Consider the following 22,688-nt stretch of genomic DNA (forward strand, 5'->3'; position numbering starts at 1 on the left):
AAGGCTGTATGACATCCGAGCCTTCACTGACCTTGTATTCTTGTGAAAAACAGAACAGAAAAGGATCTGTGCAAGAGCCTTGGGTGATTGCATGGAGGAGGCTGTGCTGAGATGGCAGCCGATGCACCTTCATCCAGCTCCACGAAGCAGCTGTAACTATCCCTGAGACCACGGAGCTTCCTGCCTGCAGGACTGTGGCTCACCAAAGGTGTCCAAAGGAATGGATTCTAAAAAAGGGGGTTTTTTTAATTAAAGAAACAAATAATTAGTGATCATCTTGGTTAAATGGTCTGATCACATTAGCCAATATGAGCAATGTCAGCAATGTCCATATCCATTGCCTGGACAGTGACAGTTGTTTAACTAAAGAAACTGACTTTTAGTCCCAATTTTGCGTTGTCCTTAGTGGGGGAAGATGCTTTCCTACCAGATGCTTTTCCTACTCATTCTCTTGCCATCAGCCAGAATATCCCTCTGCCCTCTGTTCAGTATCAAAGGGAAAGGCACAGAGGAATGGGACTTGTGAGCCTCCAATTCCACATGCTTGAGCCTTGCAGTGCTACCTTGAACTACACAAGTGAAGCTTTCAAAGGGGGCAATTCCAAAAAAGTCATCTTAGTGGTCCAGAAGTGGCGTGCAGTTTCCAGGATTTCCTCCTCTAATTTCCAAATCATCTTCCACATAACAAATCAAAGACCAGGGCTTAATTCACATGTGCAAGCTTTACTTGAGATTACAATATAGAACCTAAATTATGGAATCTTTACTTAACACTTGGGTGTACATTGTTATGGGCAAGAGGACATCATCTTTCAGTAAAAATAACTGAGTTCTAGAAGAGAAATGCACACACATCTGCATGACCAAAAGCTCCCAAATCTTTACCAAGACCAAGCTCTTCCATTCCCAAATATTTTATTTGGAGCTTCTAAAAAAACATTTGTAGTGTCTATTAACTGAACAACAACAATGGGAATCTCCAACAGTTCATTGCTTCCCACAGTCCGAGAGGTAAAGAACATAGAGAAAAGTAAACTGAATTAGATTTCTGGCTTCAGAAGTGGAACACACACATATTGTGATCAATAAGATATAAACCAATACTGTTTTCCTTTTATGTTGATAGAAATTCATTATGCATTAGAAGAAAAATATTCCAGCTATTTAGAGCAGCCTGCAGGAGGATTTAGAAGACTGATAATGAATTCTTATATGCTGCTGCATGACTGAAGCTCGACTCCAACACCATCACTTTGTTGCTTCCAGAGTATCATGCAGAACACAATTTATATACCAAGCACAGGCCAAATTACTGGTTCTTAGCTGCACAGAGACAACATAACTTACATGTATTTTTTGTCTGGAGATGAAGAGAAAGCTTTGCATTTCAGAATACAAGGGAAAGTTGTCCTGGGTAGTGCTTAAGGCTACCAAAATGTACTGATTCATCAAACCAATCACCAGGTGGAAAAACATTTAAAAGCATCTCTCAAAGAACAAATATCCCAAAACAACTCAAGAATGGAGGTGGAATGGGAAGAAATCGAAAACCCGTGCGTGTCAAGAGAATGGCACACAGGGAGGAGGAAGCTGTTTCATTTTGAGCACCAATGCAGAATATCCAGCAAGTACGAATCTTCAGGCACAAGCCAAGAACACCCTGCACTAGAGAGGCCAAAGATAGATAACAGCACAGTGGTTGACTGATGTCAGAGAAGGTATGAAGGTTGGAAAGCCTGCATTTCTGTCTCCTACACTGTTTCAGAAACCAGCAGCCTACTGTGCAGAATGCTGCAGCTGTACCTCATTCATTATCCTTGATTTTTTGTGTCCACCCACCGCTCGGCCCTGAAATCTGCACCCCCTCTTACAGTGTTAATGGCTCCACTGCTGATCTGCCCAAACTGCCCATCTTCAAGAACATAATCTTGTGTTTAATCTCCACTGCCATAATAGTGCCAGCACCCACCTTCACACCTTCTGGTATTGTAGTCTAAAATAAAGTGGCTGTTATTAGAACTGGAAACATCTAAAAAAAACGTCTGCAAATTCCAATGCACATATCACATGAAATGAAGCAAAAGAGCACAAAGAAAGAATAGTTTCCAAACAAAGCAACTTTACTAGCTTACTTGCATGGTAAAATGCGAACAACATCGTTCTGCTTGTAACTCTCAATGCAGACAGCACAATGATCAAAGTCTGGGTCTGTTTCCTAAAATGAATAGAATAAAAATTCAAGTCAAGAGCTGAGGCTATGACAAATGTACTAGTCACAACTACTTCTACATGAACTGCACGGTACCAAGTGGCTGTTACTAAGATACAAAACCAATGACTGAGTTGTTATATTCCAACATGACTTAAGTACCTTATACACAAAAAAGCTCCCTCCTCATTTGGAGCTGGTAATGATCCTTTGAAACACTGGCTAAGGCCGAAGATCATTCTGATATTCAGCTGAATCACTATGAAATGTAGTGGTGATATTCCTAGAGGCTTTACTTCAGCTGGGAGCTAAAACTTCTGTGTTAGTCAGTTGTGGGTTTTTTTGGCAGGTTAAGAATTCTGGAATTCCCTTTTATAGCCAGAACTAGCGATTTTTACTTGCAGCATTATCATCATTTTTATGGAGACATGAAGATGAGTATCAATGACTGGGTCCTCTCTTATTCTCTGTTTTCTGGAAGTTATGTTTTAAAATGTTTAATCATGAGAATTTAAAATATCTCATGAAAACGGGCTGACTCCAGTGATGTGGCATCAACAATAAATATTTAAAATGTTTGGGCCTGTGTCGCAAAACAGACCATGCCTTCTCTTAGTTCAAGCTCATTATTCTTTTTGATGCCAGCAAGCTGCTAGGAAGACACCGAGACAGGAACCACTGCAAGACAACCGTAGACTCACGGAATGGTTTGGGTTGGAAGGGACCTTAAAGCCCATCCAGTTCCAACCCCCTGCCATGGGCAGGGACACCTTCCACTAGACCAGGTTGCTCCAAGCCTCATCCAGCCTGGCCTTGGACACTTCCAGGGATGGGGCATCCACAGCTTCTCCGGGCAGCCTGTCCCAGTGCTTCACAATAGCTGCTCCCTGGTCAGCACCAGCGCTGCACGCAGAGAAGCCGACGGGCTGCGCTGTGGAAGGACAGGTTTTCTCCCACCCTCTCTTCACCTGTGTGTGCATCTCACACTGTCTGTACTGTCACAGTACAGGTACTTAGCAGGTTCGAATTTCTGCTGTCAAGACGACAGCCTCTTTTCTTTTATTATAGAAAAGTCCCTGTTGTCTGTATGTACTCCCATACCCACAGAAAAGATAGTGTGGTAGGCTGCCTTGAAATAAAACCACACCTGCAGGGAGGAAAAGCAGAAAGACCTTTTTGCTGCCTTCTCTCTGGAAGCAATTTTTTTCCATCACTTCCCAATCTTCTCTTGCTGACAGTGGTGATATGATAAAAAGGAACCACATTAAAAAGGCCCAAGGAAATAATCTTCTTTTAAATCAAATCATAGTGAGAATTCCCTTGTCTTTTGCAAATGAAAGAGCAAAAATTAAGGAAGATTAAGGCACTATTTCTTCCTTTCACAATCAAAGACAAAGTGGTACTGCTCATAAAAGCAGAAAATGCTTAGGACTTAACACATCATATATTTTAGTTTGTATACTCGCAAGAAATATTCTTGGAGCGACAGTTACTATCTTTAATGAACTACCTGCTTATACTCCTTCTCAGATTACTGGATATCCATATTTTACATAAGAGATTGTCCCTTATTACCTCATTTCTAAATTTATTTTTACTTTACACAACTTACATATGGAACGATCCTAAGCTTACAGAATTCCAGGTAAACAATGCCAGCCCCACACACTCCTACCAGCAAAACCACGCCAGCCAGCCAGCACACAAACCCGTTCTCAGTCACAGCTGTCAGATGGAGTGCAAGCAGTATTTATGCAAGAAACACTTCTTTGAGATGTACAGACTTACAGCATACATTGATACTGCAAGTTACACGAAATGCTGTGCCACAGGATAGATTAAGCCTCCAACAAGGCAGGCAAGATCATAAATCAGACGCAGAAAGAAAAAAACCTGAGATTGTTTCCCCCTCAGCAAAAATTAAACATGATGCTCAAGTTTACCATGTTGAAATCTTATACCTTATCACCCTTCTTTACTGTCCTGGTTGTCAATTTACCGATGGCTTTCTTGGCAGCATCTCCAAGACGACGCTAATAAAGTGACAAAGAAAGGAACACAAATTAACCCTGATAATCAAGCTTCATTACTGTCCTTAATAATGACTTACTTGGGCTCAGTACTAACATTGCTGTACACACTATGGCAGTGGGCCAGTACAAAAAGCACACACAGCAAAGCCCACAGATATTTGTCAGGAAGGGAAAAAAAACCACCCTGACAGTTGAGCCCACAGATGCAGCCCATAAGCATGGGCATAAACCTCATGGACTGTATAAAAGTCCACAGAAGTGATTCAAAACGGGTCCGACAAAATTAAGCAAATCCAACCCACAGGATAAAAGCTGAAGCAACATGCCCTCCTGATGATTTCTGTTCTATTCCATACCGCTTTTTATTCAGTGGGCTGTACTATACTCCTTGTTCTCTTCTTAAGCTTGAATTATTACTATTTTTTTTTTGCCTTCCCCTGGGCAGGCTGATTTTATTCTGAGATGTAAGAGATCTTCTCAGTGTAACCTAGTTTTTCTCTTACTATTACCTGAAACTACCAGGATCTCTCTCTCTCAAAAAAAAAGGGTCATGAAATCTAAACAAGCCAATACAGACTTAAATACAGCTGAAATTAGTACTGGTTTGAAGATGAACCCCCATCTGAATGCAGAGGCCAAGCTATTTTTTGTTGTTTATGCTGGTTTTATGACCACCACTACAGGATGGAGCAGCCATTTCTGCAATTCCAGCACTGATTCCTACTGCAATGCCCAGTTCCCAGCCAAGAAAGAACGGCTGTTTGCCAGCTGGTCCGTGGGATCCCAGAGACAGGGCACTGAGTGGAACAGAGCTCAAGTTGTCTTGTGTCAGGAACCTGAGACATGAGATTTGGTTTACATTGGCTGGAAGAAGGGAAGTTCATGTATTTCATCCTTCACCTTGTACTAAGTACTCTGCCTTTGAAAGAGATGGGCTGTTCCTGAGTGTAAACTGCACCTATCAAACCCCCAGTACGGCTGGAAACAAATGTCCATTTATTGTGCCCACCTCCCGTGCAGTCAGAAAATCAAATCCTTCTTAAGACGTACCCCCTGGATCACATACTTAAAGTGTTAGTGAATCTAAGAAGGCTGCTTTGAGAAACACAAAGATCTCAGAAAGCCACCACGACTATATTTATTGTGTCAAGGTCATTAACCGTACCACTGTCATTCTAGAATTACAGAAGTACATTTTCTTATGGTTCTCACAGAATGGCTCTTTATTTTACATTTTTTTAGAGTAGAGTTGTTAAAAAAAAAAATCATCAGATACTCAGTCCCAACTACTGAAGTTTACCCATACAGGAAACGCAGCACGAGAAACAGAGCTGGGATGGGGAGGGAAATGCAGCACCAGAAACAGAGTTGGGATGGGGAAATTATATGCTTCCTGAAGTCAGAAATCTCATCTTAACTTCAAAATGTGAGAAATTGATCAATTTAAGCAAATCTAACTCACATGTCCTGGAACAAGCATATTGGCCTGAGTACTTAATGACTGAGAGCACACTGCTGAAGTAGACAATCACTGCATAACCAAAAGTGAGGTTACTAAGAGAGGAACAAGGCTGAAAAGGCATTTGACTTAAACGCTCAACACCACCAACTAAGTAATTGTGGGTAGTATTTATATTTAGTTGTATGGCATATGATCGTATACATGCTGCAAGGAATCTTAAAGTAAGGTTATCTTCCTATTGGAAGTGTACTATTTCAGCAAGACTCTTCCAAAATAGATACATGATCTCTTACGTAAATACATCTGCTACACAATAACTTGCAGCTCTTCCATTTTCTCATTTTAAAACTCCAATTTTTTATGCTAACATTGAAAACGCTCAGGATCTGCGATTTGGATGCATCAGGGCGCAGGAATACAGCATATACTTGCTTTTAAACCCCAGAACTGTCTTTTGATGGGAAAGGCCACCACCACACCCCCAAGGTTCATACCTCTGGCGGAAGCGTGCAAGAGTAATGATGTGAAATGCCAGTATCTACTTGCATTATCTACAAAACACAGCATGTTTTTGATGTTTTTTTAAACAAAGTATGCCTCAACATAACTTAAAAACAAGATCGTAGCCTGAACCAAGTTATTGCATCACTAACAGTACAGCCTTCTCTCTGTGAAAGCTCTTTAAAAATAAGCTGTAGCTGTCGCCACCTTCTTATTAAAGTTTAATAAGCTCAGCTTTTTAAGCCACATAAAATTTTCATCAAGTTTCTCCTGACCTTTGTAAAAATCTAAAGAAAGAAAAAAGGTCACAAGAGCCCTTTCCCCACGGAGAAACTGTTTTGAAACATGGACATTTGGAAGAAGCCTAGAACCATATAGGGGATGCAGTAAGCACAATGTAGTATTCCACAGACATTCATTGAATAACAGTTATATTTAAACCTTCACCATCCCAAGGGACCACGTTAAGTACCAGTTACAGTGTGGTCATTGAAGAATGACATCCTTAGGAAAATCTACAGGATGCCCATGGGACCTGCAGCATCAGACACTATGTATAGAAACTGAAAAGGAAATCCTTTGTCACAACTGAGGCTTTATAAGGTTGTGCTTGGTTTAGGTTTGACAAAGCATCTTTCAAGATCCAAATCACTGCTTCACAGCTCTGCATCAGCTCTAATTCAGGGGAAAAGGGAGCACGGCGACTAGAGGTCAGCAGCTTTGCAAGTCAGCCCTGACAGAGGGAGAGAGGCAAAGAGAGCACCGCAGATTTCATCAGGTTTACTGACCCTTCTCAGTAAACGCCAAGGCACACGATGGAGGCAGCGGGTCATTAAGTCCACACTAGTAAAACATTTACTTCTGAAGTTTAATCCATATTTGAGTTGATGACTTGATTTAGTCAGAGTTTGGCCATACTTAATTCAGTTCTTAACAAAACAAAAATTCTTAAACAAATTAGAGTTGAAAAAGAATGTAAAAGAAGGCATGTTGGACAAAATTTTACTTAAAATATACGACCAGGAGAATTAAGCAGTCCACACTAAGTGTGATCTGGAATAAAGTTGAAAGTTTGTGCAGACCACTAAGCAGCTCTGTACCTTAGTTTTCCTGCCCTAACGTTCATGAGAGATTGTAGTTTGGACACACCTTTATACAACTTCTGAATTACCCTAACTATTACGAAAGCTATCCTTAGTAACATGGATGGAATTCATACCATCAGCTCTCCTACACAAAGCAAGTACATCCACAATTTATCTTCCCTCCCCATTCCCAACATACACAGTACACGTTATTCAGCCAACATCGCATCTATTTACCTCTTGGACTTATTAATACAATATTTTGCTTGAATTCTATTATTTCTTATCATGTAATAAGATCTTGTACTGGTGCTGCTCAGGCTGAAAACTCTGCTATATAAAAATTCCTTGTCCAGGAACATGCTCTGCCTTGGAATAAAGGGGTTCTGAACACCAGTCTGATGGACATTCCTCAGAAATTATTTGTTCTCTATTGACTACCGTACACAGAAATATCAGCTCCAAAGCTTAAAGAGAAAAAAAAAGAGTCCCCTTACCTGATTCCTGTCACGTGCACTTGTGTACCTGATCTTCTGGATGAAGTAAAATATTAACCATGCTGAAGAAATTATCATCAAAACAATGAATGATATTGACACAAAGACTAGGGAGCCCCTGCTGAAGTTTTTTGGAGGAACACGGGAACCCACTGCTATTGCCATCAGGACAGATATATTCTTTTCCAAATAATTCAGGATCTCCTTAACCTTTGATTCAGTAATCATGACAGCAACAATGTCTCCAGTTCCTATAAAAAGAGAAAAACAGTTAATTTACATTTTAAATTAACACAGCATGCTGCTCACAAGATTTTTTCCAAACTCAAAGCCATTTGATATCTTCGAGAATCTAATGTAAGCCATCTGTGGCACAAGGAGCATGCTACCGGGCACTCAACTCCTGGCTTGTCCTTCAAACCCAGATTTTGAAATGAGGGCATTAACATGCAAACTCTCTGCAGCACCACACATACCAACAGATCTCTACCGGTGGCTGCACAACACTTCCCACATCAGAATTACTGTGTGCAGTCTGCACGAGCTTTAACAAATGTGTTTATTTCAGATCTGAAGCTGTGAACACCTGAATACGTAACTCACAAAGCCATTTAGAAGAGGAGTTCAATGACATTGCTAGAGTGGTCTTAGTAGACACATTGTACAAGTTGCTCTGGGGAGTCATGCAAGTTCCCCTGCGTGGTGGGCTGGTTTTCACATGCCACCAGTGTTGTCAAGGACCTGTAAAGCACAATTCCAGCACAGAAGCAACAAAGCCAAGCTGCTATCTACATCACTTCATACGGAAGTGAAAGTAAAGTGAGTAAGCCTGGCTGCAAAGTAGAAGAGAAATTTAAAAAAAACACCAAACACCACCAAAAAACCCTCCCAAAAACCCAAACTTGGCAGAAGCTTGAGTGGTGATTTTATCACCCATACAAAGACACGCTTGATAAGATCGCAAAGAAGCTGTCAGCTTCATCAGCTCCGTTTTGAACGTGTAGCCCATCTGGTTTTCAGAGTGTCCTGCCTCTGGACTACCTCCCCTCCCAAAGGGAAAATTCTTGGCACAAGGATAATAAGAGAATTAAACCACAAGACTGCTGGAAAAGAACAAAATCACCTGTGGAGCAGAGAGCACCGATGTTTTAAAAGCAGAGGCCCCATTAAAAGAGGAGAATCTTGAGCTCAGGGCAATTCGGATCGAAGCTCTAAGAAAGATAACTTACAGGAAAGCCAAAGCCAGAAAGAAAAAAGCCTTATGAATGCCACTCTTACTCATCCAGATCTATTTGCTTCCTATATTAAAACCCCTTTCAAGACCTATTTTCAAAACGCTTGCAGAGCCTGCTCATCTGTTTGCTCCATCTGCTTGCTCCAATTCACATTCCCTCAGAGAGGAACTGTACAATGCAAGCGACTTCAGCACTGAGAGTCTGGATTCTGAGTGGATTTAAGCCAGAGAACCCAGTGTGACAGCAGAGAGAGAACATGAGATCCTATTATGAAACAAGGAATTTGGTCGATGTCTTTTAAACAAAAACTGATTTTTAAGAAGTTATTGTATCCACAAAATGATGTGGAAGATCTAGAAGAGCAGTGTCTTTGAAACCCAAGGCACAGTTAAGTCAGGGTCAGACAGAATCAGACAGCTACATAATTTTCCAAAATAGGGGGTTTTATTAGAGTTGTGTAACAGTCTTATATGTTCTTTCATTACTCTTCCCATTCACTATGCTAAATAGTAACTTTTACAGTCACCACCCTCAGTTTTCAGAGCAAGTTCCCCAGCACTGGTATAGTGGATTGTAGTGACAGAACTTCTCAGAAGAATCAAAGATTATAATCTCGGAAATTAAGATTTGCACAATAATTTTAAACATATTCCACAGCCCCAAGTTTCAACTTTTCTTTATTTAAAATTGCAATGGTAAAGATATTCATGCCTTGTCCTAGTAAGATGGGTCTAAGTAGGAAAAGAATGTTCAGTGTTTACTTCTGAATGAGTATTTTTGAAACAAGTGTCACAGCAACTCAAAGGCTTTGAATAGCAACCCAAACCCAACACAATTTATGGACACAACTTACTTAATCACTAGCATGCCACAGCTTCACACAAGGTCCACTTCAGTCCACCTCTCCATAGAGTTTTGAGATGTTTGGTTTCATGCAAACTCATCAAGATATTAAATAAGGCAGCAAAGCTCAGAGTAAAAATCCATCACTTGATTTATTTTCAGAGGAAATCTACTCTGATTCCTATTTGTCCAGCTGGGAAGAGAGTCCCTGCCCAGACTTGTACAGGACAAGAGCCACCTTTCCTGCGAGGTTCTGTGTGTAGATGCAGCATGTTACTCCTGCACCTCAGATGGTGCAAGATCAATCAAGAGCAGGGAATTTATACTGCTTGATATTTCCCATAAGCTTCACTTTGGTTCTTCACATCTAGTTCAGAGAGTGAAGAGAGGCTGGGAAGGGTGCAGGGGGACTGCATTCCCCAGAGCATGTTCTGCTGAGCTTCCCCCATAGGTATTGTTTGCACTGAGGATTTATGTTAGTATCAAAATATCAGTCAGAAGCATGCCATGTAGCATTCTGAGATAATTTACAGTTACCTGCAAAGCAAAGATGCCCAAGATCTTCCGATACTAGTTCAGTTCTGTCTGAATCAAAAGCTGAGGCCTCTACCTATTCCCTGCTGCCCAGGGAATGTGACAGAGCTGACAATCTGTTATACATTTTATATAAAGCCCAGCACAAAGGGAACCTCTGGCATCACTGCAAAGTGATTTGCATTCCAAATGACTCAACTGGGAACAGCCAAAGTGCTACTGCTGCTTCTGACCCTGCGAGAGCCAAGGAGAACTGCAGAAAAGAAAAATAATTTGTGCCTGTTTAACATACTGAAGCGGAAACTGGGACTTGGTTCATCCGTATTTTTATTTAGGGTGATGCCCCTGACAATTTTAGCAAGAGCTCCCTGTTTGAGAACAACTAGGGGCAGAGGAGACACTGACTCATTTATTTTAAGCACCCTGAAGCCTTGCATTTCTGAAACTTAAGCAGAAAACCAAAAATCCTCAGGTGAACACAGAAAAACTAACAGGGTTTGTAGAGGTTCGTGTATGGTCTTACTACATAATCCTATGAAATGCAATACCCTCCTCAGCCAAGAACACAGTGTCCAGAGAGAAGAAGCTGGAATGCTAACTAAAGCCAATGAACTGCACTTAACCATAGATGACAAGCTGGGACAGACAGTAGGCCTAAGATAAATATTGACGCCCGTAAATATAAATCATTTAATTGCTATCATCCAAGCCCAGACTGCTCTTCCTAGCTTGCAATTTACCATGTGCATGTTTAATTAGATAGTTATACAACTCTGTATGAAAAGGGATGAAGTTGCAATTAACCATTAAATCTGTGTAATACTGCATTGGGAGAGGAGGACTTAAAAGCTGAAAAGACACGAAAAACAAGATGATGGGAAAAACAGTAACATCCAGAAGTTTCGTGTACAGCTCCTCAGGAAAATGTTCTGCTCTCTCTTTAATCTATCCGTATCTCCTAGAAATTCTGAAAGAGCACATTTAGAAAGTCAATAGAAAGTCATCTCAAAGAAAAATTACTAGTCTCATCACAAGCAAATAACTGTTTCCTTTTGTGCTTGTTTTGTTGATTCTTGACTACCAAACGTTTGTCTGCAACTCCAAACATGGACAGCTATGGCCAGGACACCAAGCTAGAGACAGGCATGGTTCAAAGAGCAGACTTCAGGCACCTTCCATCCATCTTTGTCCCTTGCAGGATGCAGGGAATGGCAGCCTGGTAAAATGCAACAGGCAAACAGCTGATTTTTTTTTTTTTTTTTCCTGGTCTTATGAACAGCACAAGCAGCTGTTTGGTTACTCAGGGAGAAGGACAGGGGAGACAATTCCTCCTTGGGCATCTGAGCAACCTGGCACCGAACCGCGCTACTGCTGCAATGCTTCAACCACCTTCTCGCAGATGGGGAGGGCAAAACCCGAGATCCCATCTCGAGCCCAGCAAACGCTGGAGCACCTGTAAGGGGCACTGAGCTGTTTTTGATTGGATGTAACAAGGTTTGCAGAGAACTGGAATGAAGTCAGATACTCATAACAAAGGTTAGCACTTTTCTAGTGGCTGATATTCTCAGCTGAAGTCCTTGTAATTTCCTACGTCTCTGATAGTGCCTGCTGATGCTGCAGACAGCACAAAGAGAGAGACTGCACTCATCTCACGCCTGCAAAGCAGTATCATTCTCTCTTGAAGAGCAGACATTATTGAATTGTAACTGAATCCTTTCATGACTTCATTCGGAAAAACCTAAACTTAACACATTTATCTTAATTATTCTGCTGATGGAAATTTTAAGTACTTCCTTAAAAAAGCAAACAAAATCCCCACCTTCCTAGTAAAGGTAAAGAGTGGTGCAGGCAGTCACTTGTAGGCTGGATTCAGGGCATGATTCAGACACTGAAATGCCACTGTCTATTTGACTGCAACAATCGGAACATCGCCATGATAATGTAATGGGAAATAAAACCGCTCATCTTCACAAACCAGATCTCCCCATTCTTCTATTAAAATCCATAACTGTATGCTAAGCACTTCTGAACACATTATATCAGAAATACAAGTACAGCAATGCATACTATTCAGTGCCCAAGAAAGGGATCAGTCCTATCACTGTGAGTGATAGATTTCTTGGAATAGCATTAAGTAACAGGGAAACCAATCCAACAGAATTTGGGAGCCCACAAAACGTTGACAAAGAAAACTGGAGAGCACAAATTAAGTGCTATTGTTATATATGATGTTTTGAGAGACAGATCCCGGGTTCTGTGAAAAGACCAGAAGACATCTGAGCTGCCAGGGAGCAGTGGCAGAAGCAGGAATTACCCCTACAAGGTAAGGGATTTTGCCACAGAGGATATAATCCATGGAACCCACAAGGCGAGGGAAAGGGAAGAGGCATACTGAGCTGTATGCAAAGCTACACTGCTAGAGAAGGCGGGCTTGGGGAGCACAGCTTTGAAATATGAATTCCATAGTACTTAACACTGGGGGGAAAATACCCAAATTATTCAGATACCTTAAAACTTTAGTCTGATACAAACCAGATAAACTAATTGTGAGAATAAGTCTTACACTCTAAAACAGGCTTTTGGAAAAGCAGACACCCAGGAGAACAGCCTTCGCGTATCTGCCGAGTGATTAAAACGGGTCTAGCTGCACATATTTTTATTTTGTTCTAAACAGAAAGTAAACAAGAGCACATCCAAGCTGCCAACACACATGTACAATCTCAAAAGCAAAATATGTTGTTTGAGATGTCCCAAACCAAATACTTCTGAAAACAGAAAAAAAAAAAGTAATATTTGTCAGTTTAGTTCTAAGCAAGGCAAGAATTTAACGCCAAGAACACACATCAATTTTAAAGTGAGACTGGATAGCATTTAGAAACATTTTCCTCCCTGTTGCCTTTGTAACACTGAAAATGTTGAATTCGTTTGCACGTAAATATTTACTTTAGGATGCCTACTTTATGTAGAGTCAGACACTGGCACAGATGTTTTAACACCAGTGAGAAAACTGTGAAGGGCGGCAGTATGCAAAACTGCTCCCAGGAAGTCAGGATTTCATAGGATGCATCAGGTGAAACACAGCCAGTGGAACAGCTACCTATCCCAAAACACTGAGCAGGTATTTGCAGAAAGCAAAGAGCTCCAACAGATTTTTACGCTGCCAGGCTAAGAAAAGGCACTGTACCCTCTAAGCATGCCTACACACACTTTAGTATTTTGAAGTGTACCCTGCGTTGCTGTACTGTTAATAGACATGCGATGGCTATCCACAAAGTCCTGCTCCTTTAAGTGAAACAGGCATGTGATGGAGGCATATGATTAGAAAACCAGAAACAGCAGGAGCAGCTTTCCAAAGATGGGTGTGACACAATTAACTTCAAAACAAATATTAAAGCCTAATCAGATTCTTGTTGTGCTAGCCTGTAGTGCATTAGATTATGAAGTTCATAGGTGATAAATAATAATCTTCTAAGCTGGAATGATCTTTCCAATCCCACCCTTCTCCCTTAAACAAGAAGCTATGCTTCAGTGTAACGTTCTCGGCGTGTTTCACACCAGCTTTGTGATATACCTTCAACACGAGTTCCTAAAAGCAGAGCTAAATAACAAAACCAGTCGAGGAAGCTGTTGGGCCATATTTAGATTACAACTGCTGACACATGATTTCATAACCCAGTTGCTCTATTCCGACACTCACGGAGATGTTTCCTATGGAGAAATCTGCGTAAGATCAAAACAGGTAGTCACAGCTACATCCTCATTTGCAGCTTGATGACTGTGAGGTGGACCTATGGCCCTGCACTTCCTCAAGCTTGTAGCTACCTGCAACACCCAGCATAACCCCCCCAGTCTCTCAAAACAACAGTGCAGTATTAGTATGTAGAAGGCAGGCACCGGACTTCAGCTTCACTGCAGATCACTTCCTCTCCATCAACCTTGCCCAGAGAGCTCGTTTTTATCTTCTATCCTAAGTCATATGACACTCAGCGCTGTTAGAAGAATTAAAATCCTTTTATTAAGCTACAGGATGCACCCACCTCTTCTCTAAGCCTCCCACAAGTTCCTGAATCTCTGCCCTACCTTGACTTTCGAAAGCAAAAACACGCTACTTCAACGCTTCTGATGAGGGCTGGGCCGAGAAGGGGGCAGCACCAGAAGGGAGAATTTATACACCGCTGGGACCAGAGCTGTAGCAGAAATGCTAAGGAGGGTTTGGGGAGTTGTTTTTTGGTTTTCCCCTCTCACTTTTGACTGACTACATTGCATGTTCTCTTCCTGTAGCAGGACTTTTAATCTTCTGGGAATTGCATTTATGTATATTTTTTAATGCATGTGACCTTTTGAGTTCTTTACACTAGGGAAAAAAAAGCCTAGATAAGGGAAAAGATGTTGGAATGATTTTACAGACACACAACCTTGTTCTCTTTTAGCAACGCTTCTGACTGTCTACTTGCATTACAATTGTTTTTTTGAAAAGGAAAAGGACATTCCACTTAAATAATGCCGGAAGAATAATAAAAAAAAACTTGGTACAAATTAATTTATCACTTTATCATCCCCTTTCCACAATCTGGGAACAGATTTTTTTTTTTAAATTATTTATTTCATTCACATAGTTTTACAAAGCATTTAACCATATACTGTCCAGAGAAGCTGTGGATGACCCATCCCTGGGAGTGTCCAAGGCCAGGCTGGATGAGGCTTGGAGCAACCTGGTCTAGTGGAAGGTGTCCCTGCCCATGGCAGGGGGGTTGGAACTACATGGGCTTTAAGGTCCCTTCCAACCCAAACCATTCTGTGATTACGGTGAGTAAAGTGCATTTGCAGTCCTAATTGATGAATACTTCTACTGTTAAAGCATTAACATGCTAACAAAGTAGAACAATTTTATATTCAAACCTTGAACAAATGCAAATTAATAAAAAGCAGAAGGTTACATTAAGTTTTGACTAGAAGAATGGTGTAATCCTAACACATGACACACTACTGAAAAAAGGTTCCTTGTGTCACAATTTCACATATTTCTGAAATATGTAAGTCTTGATCTCCAAAAAGATATTTCTGCTTATTTGAAAACAACCTCTCGTCATGTGTACTTCTGAACAATGTGCAAAACCTGTTACCTTAGATCTGAATTTAACACCCAATAACTGATTACATTCTTGATTAATCAATAGCATTAATGGATCTTACTGGTCCATTCATCGGTTTAAGACACACTTGGATTTTGATAACTAAAAAATCTCTGTAAACTTGCATCCTGTAATGTGACCGGGTGCTAGCAGGTATCGCTATTTCTGGATAGCAGTTTGCATTCCCACTGATGGAAGTCAGAGCTAAAAAATCCAGGGATTTCTCAAATGGGTAGCCTGTGATGCTCACAATAAATTTTCTTCTATCTACAGACAGCTTCCATACAGATTCATCAATCTAGCCAGTCATTCCAAACAAATTCAGCAAAACTCAAAGAGAAATGGCAAGAGAGCCTCACCCAAGGACACTAAAATATTTTTAGAGCTTCATAAATAGCATAGTCAGATTAATATCAAATTTGATTCCACCAAATTCATAGATTTTAGAATTACTCTGCTGCTGGAGCTCAGACTTTGGATAAGAAGAAGAATGTAATTACTTACAGTCACTAACAGTCCCGTGGGCCTTTTCACAGTCACAGAACTAATTACCCTTTCAGCTGGCTAAGGAAAAATGAGCCAACTGCTGTTACTTCAGTTGTGGAAGAGGCATATACCACGCAGAAGCTCTGCAAGGCACTGCGGCTAGGTTGGCTCTGTAAAGGGGTTTCCCAGGCTTATCTTGAAGAGACAAGTGCTTCCTTATGGTCCAGGATCTGTGCTTCAAACACATTCCTCTCCATATCTCCCTAAGTGTCAGACACCTCCAACTACTGTATGACAGATTTTCCTGATGGATACACCTCCAAGAAATGCAGTGGGAAACAGAATTAACTATAATGTGGTGAAACTTGTTCCTCACATTCTCAATTAGCAAATATAAATGATACAAAATATAAAGTGATCGAAGATATGTAAACTATGGTTAGACTTTTTGTCTAGTTTTGTCTAATAGTTTTGTCTTTTTTCAAGCTTTGACTTTAATAACTCATTTCTCCTTCACTTTCACTAATAGGCCAGGGTGAATTAATAATAAGTTATGGCAACAATATTGTAAGAGACAATGAAATGAGTTTTGTGCTGAGGATTAAAAGTAGGTCTCAGTAACGCAGGGCAAGTTTTGCAATGGATTTTAAATATTTGTCAGCACCCATTTGTGCAAAATAATCTGCAATGCACCCTGCCATAGCTGTCACACATCCGTTCAGCTTGCAGTTACATAAAGAGACATCTGTGAGGAAAAGGCAAGCAGCAGAGGAAGAGATGTGCCGCACGCAGTGAGTGCCACACCGACGGAGGGTGGCATTTCAGCTGCCGGATCTCAGCCTACTCTACCCGCTCCGAATTAGGGCAGCAACATGGCCTAGCCATCAGATGGCAACAACTCCAAATTACTTCCTGTCTCTGCCCCAGTGACCTAAAATGATCCACATAAAATACATTCAGTTTTAGCACAGTTCAAAGCAAGTGCAGACCTCGTTTCCCATGCTAGCGTGCTTTTTGATCGAACAGAGGGCCATCAGAAATCCTCCCCTTGAAAGGAAACTCTTTCTGGGAGCCAGCGCGTGGGGCAGCTCTCCCGCAGTGCGATGGCTGGGGAGCATCGCCTTCCCTGCGCATCACTGAGCAAAAACGCCTTCCTCCAGAAAACAAACGCATCGTTTCCTCAGAAGTGCAATGAAGATTGATTTTGACAATCTTCTGTATTTATTTGCATTCTTCTGTTTATATGGAGGAATTTTTAATTTCAGAGGCTTCTTTGGTTTATATTCTTTTCTATAAATACAAATAAAGGTCTTCATTTTAACAGAGGTTCAATGTAAAATTTAACTATTTTGTACTTGACAGGACTGTCTGCACCACACACAAACAAGAGAAAAAACTAAAATGCTATTTTACCTGCATTTCCTTCCTATTCCCACAATTGATTACAAAGGAGACAGCTACTACGTATTTTCTCTACCACATTGGCTCTTTTTTTACATTAGACAGTATTTGTTCTGCTTTAACAGACGTAGCAAGCAAAACCACTCATAAAACTGCCTTCCTGCCAGTGATGTCATAGTCTAACATAACCTCTGCTGGGAAAGATGCCCTTCACTTAGCTTTATAAAGGACATCTACAAGAACATGGACCATAAGTTTATTTTACATGCACACAGTCATGCATATGAGGATATGCACAGTGAAAATAATGTTGCAAATAACATTAACAGAAATATATTTAAAAGTTCACCAACTCCCTAAGGTCAATACCTACTTGAAAACTCAACTTGAAGTGAGAGGGGCAGAGACTTAGTGAACTATCACACAAGAAAAAGCGTGCTCCGACACGTTAACATAGAAGCGGTCCATGTGACAGAGCAATGCTGGACTGATTTGAGAGTGACAGCTGCTATCCAGCCACCAGAAGGAATTTATATTCTGCTAAGTAATACGTTGAGTAGGAACAAATTTCCATAAGATTAAAATTTTCAAATGTGTGTTCAAGCATAAAATAACTTGGATAAAATATTAATCCCACAGGTGAGAACTGCTTACTGAGCTCTTTTCATAGGGATTCACCTCTCTGCAGGTGGGCAACATCCATAAATCTATATAATGTTTGACTCATTTTTAGCCCCGACAGTGCCTAAGCTGGTGATTGGAATTCATGCAAATATCAAAGTAGAAAAGCATGCAGTTCACAGGGTGCATTACCAGCAGTTCCCACTTCCCTCTCTGCTTCACCGGGAAGACAGAATATTCCTGAGGTTGGTATGCAGCAGTCCAAAGATTATGTTACAGCGATATAAAATGACACAAGGTCGATTTTCACATGTCCATGGAAAGAAAACTTCAAGCCATGAACCTGGTCATCATAGTACAGTTGCAAAACTCTTGTGAAGAACGCGTTTTTAAAAGAAAAGAGGGATACTGCACAGCGCTGGACATTGTATTCAAGTAAGGCCAACTGGGTGGTTCACCTTCATTTTCACTTTATACCAACTCTAATGCATATTTATCTGAACCAGTAGCAGAACAGCTATCAAATATACAGTCAACTCCTCCCAACCTTTAGGGATAGAAAACACTAAATGGAGTGCCTTGAACGTGTGTAAGACTGCTGAAAGTGTGTAAGACACCACTTGTCGGAACAGGCTCATCACATACACATAGGTTCATCAATCTATATCCCACTTGGAATAATTGTCAGTGAGGGGAATGCTGCCTGTGCTGAGGCCAGCACGGAAGGACCGGCCTACATCTCAGTTACACACGCCTGCAGCTCTTGCATCAAGCAAACAGGAAGTTATTTATAGGAAGCTCTGCAAAGTGCAGATTGCTAAGGAGATCCCTTACACGACCATAATGCAATCAAACCAAAAGCTGTGGGGCGACATTCCTCTTCATTGCAGCGCGGTGCACAGGTGGTGCCTCGGTTCTAGGTGATTACTTCTAGCCTGTCGTGTAGTTTGAACACTTGAAGTCCGATATTAATTTTGAGATAGTGCCCACAGCCCAAATCAGTGACAGATTCCAGTATACCAGGGACTGAGTACATGCAGCTAAAAACCAGTATGTCAAACACTCAAAGATAAAATATGCATCCTCTCCAGGAATTACATTTTTGTAAAGCTTACTGTGAGTAAAAGTAAATATTTGGAAGTCAACATGCTGAAGACACTATTAGCTGTCTTCCAAATATCAAGTGTCCAAACAGTTGCCTGACTATCCTACAAGACACCATTTTACCCAGAGCAGCTCTCACATTTTACAACTTCAGACACCACTTCAGCCTCCCAGAACCACTGGACCTATTGCCACAGTTTCAGAGGCAAGACAAAGGTATTCAGAGCTAAAGCACGGAGTGAACTAGGACTTCCCAATAAAAGACAGACACCATCCCATTGCTATGAAAGCACCTGCCAAATCTAACAGCATTATGAGAAAGAAGGTATTCAAGTTATAATCAAACCCATTGTATGATGTAACATGCAACAGAGCAAACAAGGTGTATTGTTATCTGTAATCTTTTTTTTCTGCCACAGTAAGGTATTCCAGGCCACAGAAGTCACAAGTCATTGCTAAACTGAGACTGCAGACCGTACAACCTTACAGGTATTCAAAGAGACCAGAGCTGAAGGTTTAGGAGGGTACTACATCCGCAGAGAGAGAAGTGGCAAAAAAATCACAAAAGGAAGGTGGTAAAAAGCACTTCACTAAAACATGGGACTTTTTGCCTACAGATGACTTGCTAAAATGTCTAAGGAAGGTACCTAAGATAAAAATGGATTATCAACAGGCTCTGAATTGCTACACAGAGCTCAAAATCTCCCTGGAAAATTCCTATGGTGTACAGAATCAGGAAGGTCAAACTCAACTGAGCCAGAACCCACAAGACATTTTCCTGGTAACAAAAGAGAGAAAGAAGCAACCATAGCACTTGAGTAAAAATTCAGTTTTAATGGTGTGACAATATGCAGAGCAATAACTACACTTAAAGAAAAGGGACTGAAAATACTGTAAGGAAAAAAAGTCAGCAAGCAGTACAGCTATCAAATAAAGAACTATAAAACTCTTCTGATTAAGCTAAATAATTCCAGATTGAGAAAACCTGCTGGGAAAATGAGAAATGTAGTTATCACAATTGTGAAAATCATTCCTAACCAAGGAAATTATTTATGTATGAGGATCCCACCAGCTGAATTAACTCACTAGTAATGGCAAAATTTTACACATAGCCCTAAAAAAGTTGAAATCCAGAATGTCATCATTCCTCTAGACCCCCAACAGTCTAATTCTGGACAACTCAGAGGCAACTGCTCTCGGACTCACTATTTCGTTGATTTCTGCGTGGCACTCAGGCGCACTGTAGAAAGAGAACCCTCTGTAAACTGTCATTAACAAAAGCATGCAAGCTCAGATCCTGATACAACTGTTAACAGTTGAAAGTCTCCACCATCACAGCCAGTTGAAGACATGCTACTATACAAATACCTCAGGTACTCATGCTTTGTAAAATTCCAGACCTTCATTATATGTTTTCTTCTTCAACATGTTCAAAACAGATTGCTCCTAAGACCTCACAAATATTCCCTCACTCCAACACGCCCATACCTCCACTGCAGAGGAGACTGTTCCTCACTGGATAAAACGCAAGCTAAAGGAAAATAACTTGTCAGAATTACTGGCTTATTTCAATATATTGCGTTACTCGGTAGAGAACCGGCTGTTTCACATAACGTCATCTGTGCACCACCACCACCAAGGAAATTATTTATGTATGAGGATCCCACCAGCTGAATTAACTCACTAGTAATGGCAAAATTTTACACATAGCCCTAAAAAAGTTGAAATCCAGAATGTCATCATTCCTCTAGACCCCCAACAGTCTAATTCTGGACAACTCAGAGGCAACTGCTCTCAGACTCACTATTTTGTTGATTTCTGCGTGGCACTCAGGCACACTGTAGAAAGAGAACCCCCTGTAAACTGTCATTAACAAAAGCATGCAAGCTCAGATCCTGATACAACTGTTAACAGTTGAAAGTCTCCACCATCACAGCCAGTTGAAGACATGCTACTATACAAATACCTCAGGTACTGATGCTTTGTAAAATTCCAGACCTTCATCATATGTTTTCTTCAACATGTTCAAAACAGATTGCTCCTAAGACCTCACAAATATTCCCTCACTCCAACACGCCCATACCTCCACTGCAGAGGAGACTCTTTTATCCAGAGTTCCTCACTGGATAAAACGCAAGCTAAAGGAAAATAACTTGTCAGAATTACTGGCTTATTTCAATATATTGCGTTACTCGGTAGAGAACCGGCTGTTTCACATAACGTCATCTGTGCACCACCACCAGCTCTTCAGCAATAGTTTAGATGACAAAGGAGTACTCGGGCAAAAAAGAATTATAGTGAAGGAGATGGAGTTTTATTTACCTTGATGAGTCATGGTGACAGGTTCTTCACTGGATATATTATTGTAAATGACCACAGCTGTGGCATTATGTGAAGCTGCTCGCAGTATTTTCTCTCTAAACGTACAGTTTCCTCGCTGTAGTAGAGCAATCCACTGCTTGGTGTTGGGTGGAACTTGGAAACGTGTTCGAGGGTCACAGCCCAGGCGATCTGCAACTGAAATGGGAAATACATTTACACAGATGGCAATTTGTTCAAACAGGCAAGCAGAAAAAACTAACAAGTTTTGCTGAATTACTTCACTCTTACGCACTAGGAAGCCACTATCCTCTGGTTAACAGGGTCTAAAGATAACTGCATTCTTATGAAAAAAAAAAAGTCTTTAAAAAACCAAGTCTCACACATTGAAAGCTGTGACTATATGCCCAAATTAGGCTCACTAACACAAGCTATTTTTAACTCTAGTGCAGCTAGAACAATGAATTCACATTTGAATCAATACCTGCCTAGAGGCTGAAAGACATCAGAATATGGTTCATGTGCTATAGGCATTTACAAAACAGCTGTTTATCTCTCATTCTGGGGAGTATAACTTTTTTTGTTCTGATGAAGTCATAAATATCACTGCAGTGGGAAGTATAACCAAACAAAGGAGGTTGCAAAACCAAGATTTCAGAGTTATCTGCCTGTGCAGGCTACTGTAGAAAAGGTAGTATTAAAAGCCGATGCTGTAAAACCCCAGCAGCTCACATCACCCTTTTACCTACGCACATTTATCTGCAAGAAAGCGCATTCACATTCACTGAGAAACAAACCGTTTTGCAAACACAATGTCAGTGAAACAGTTAGTGATGGTATAAAGGGTGAGCAACAGAAATGGCAAATGCCCTATGTCTGAATCCAACAGCATGCAAAGCTCCTCTTTTGTCCTCTCTGATGCTGTAATGTACCCTGGAACCAGCCAAGCCCACACAGAGCTCTGGATAAAAGGCACAAAAGGCAACACACAAGATAACTTCACGGTACAGCAGCTGAAAATGATGAAAGACATTCCTGTTTACACAACTGGAAACACAGAGTTTAGTCTGATACACTGGTAATGTCATTCAAGGACTTTAGAAATTTAAGAGCCAACTGTAACTTACAGCACAAATGTATTTACTCTTTCAAACTCAAAACTTTCAAAAGAGTGTAAGAAACTTTGGCTACTAGAAACAGTTAGGATAAACATTGATTTTTCAAGA

General features: G+C 40.8%; 1 protein-coding gene across 1 annotated transcript in view; it reads right to left on the reverse strand.

Annotated features, from left to right (window-relative positions):
- RNF130 (ring finger protein 130) overlaps positions 1-21,660 on the reverse strand; it is a gene marked incomplete at its 5' end in the record, with an annotated part of 32,875 nt that extends 11,215 nt beyond the window's left edge. Inside the window, 4 exons of the mRNA XM_010154538.1 lie at positions 2,133-2,215; positions 4,171-4,242; positions 7,788-8,038; positions 21,466-21,660. Coding sequence (XP_010152840.1) covers positions 2,133-2,215; positions 4,171-4,242; positions 7,788-8,038; positions 21,466-21,660 — 601 coding nt within the window. The remainder of the gene's footprint in view (positions 1-2,132; positions 2,216-4,170; positions 4,243-7,787; positions 8,039-21,465) is intronic.
- Between the last annotated feature and the right edge of the window lie 1,028 nt (positions 21,661-22,688).

The sequence above is a fragment of the Eurypyga helias genome, unplaced genomic scaffold (genome assembly GCF_000690775.1).
Source record: "Eurypyga helias isolate BGI_N326 unplaced genomic scaffold, ASM69077v1 scaffold27426, whole genome shotgun sequence".
In the NCBI taxonomy this organism is placed as follows: Eukaryota; Metazoa; Chordata; class Aves; order Eurypygiformes; family Eurypygidae; genus Eurypyga; species Eurypyga helias.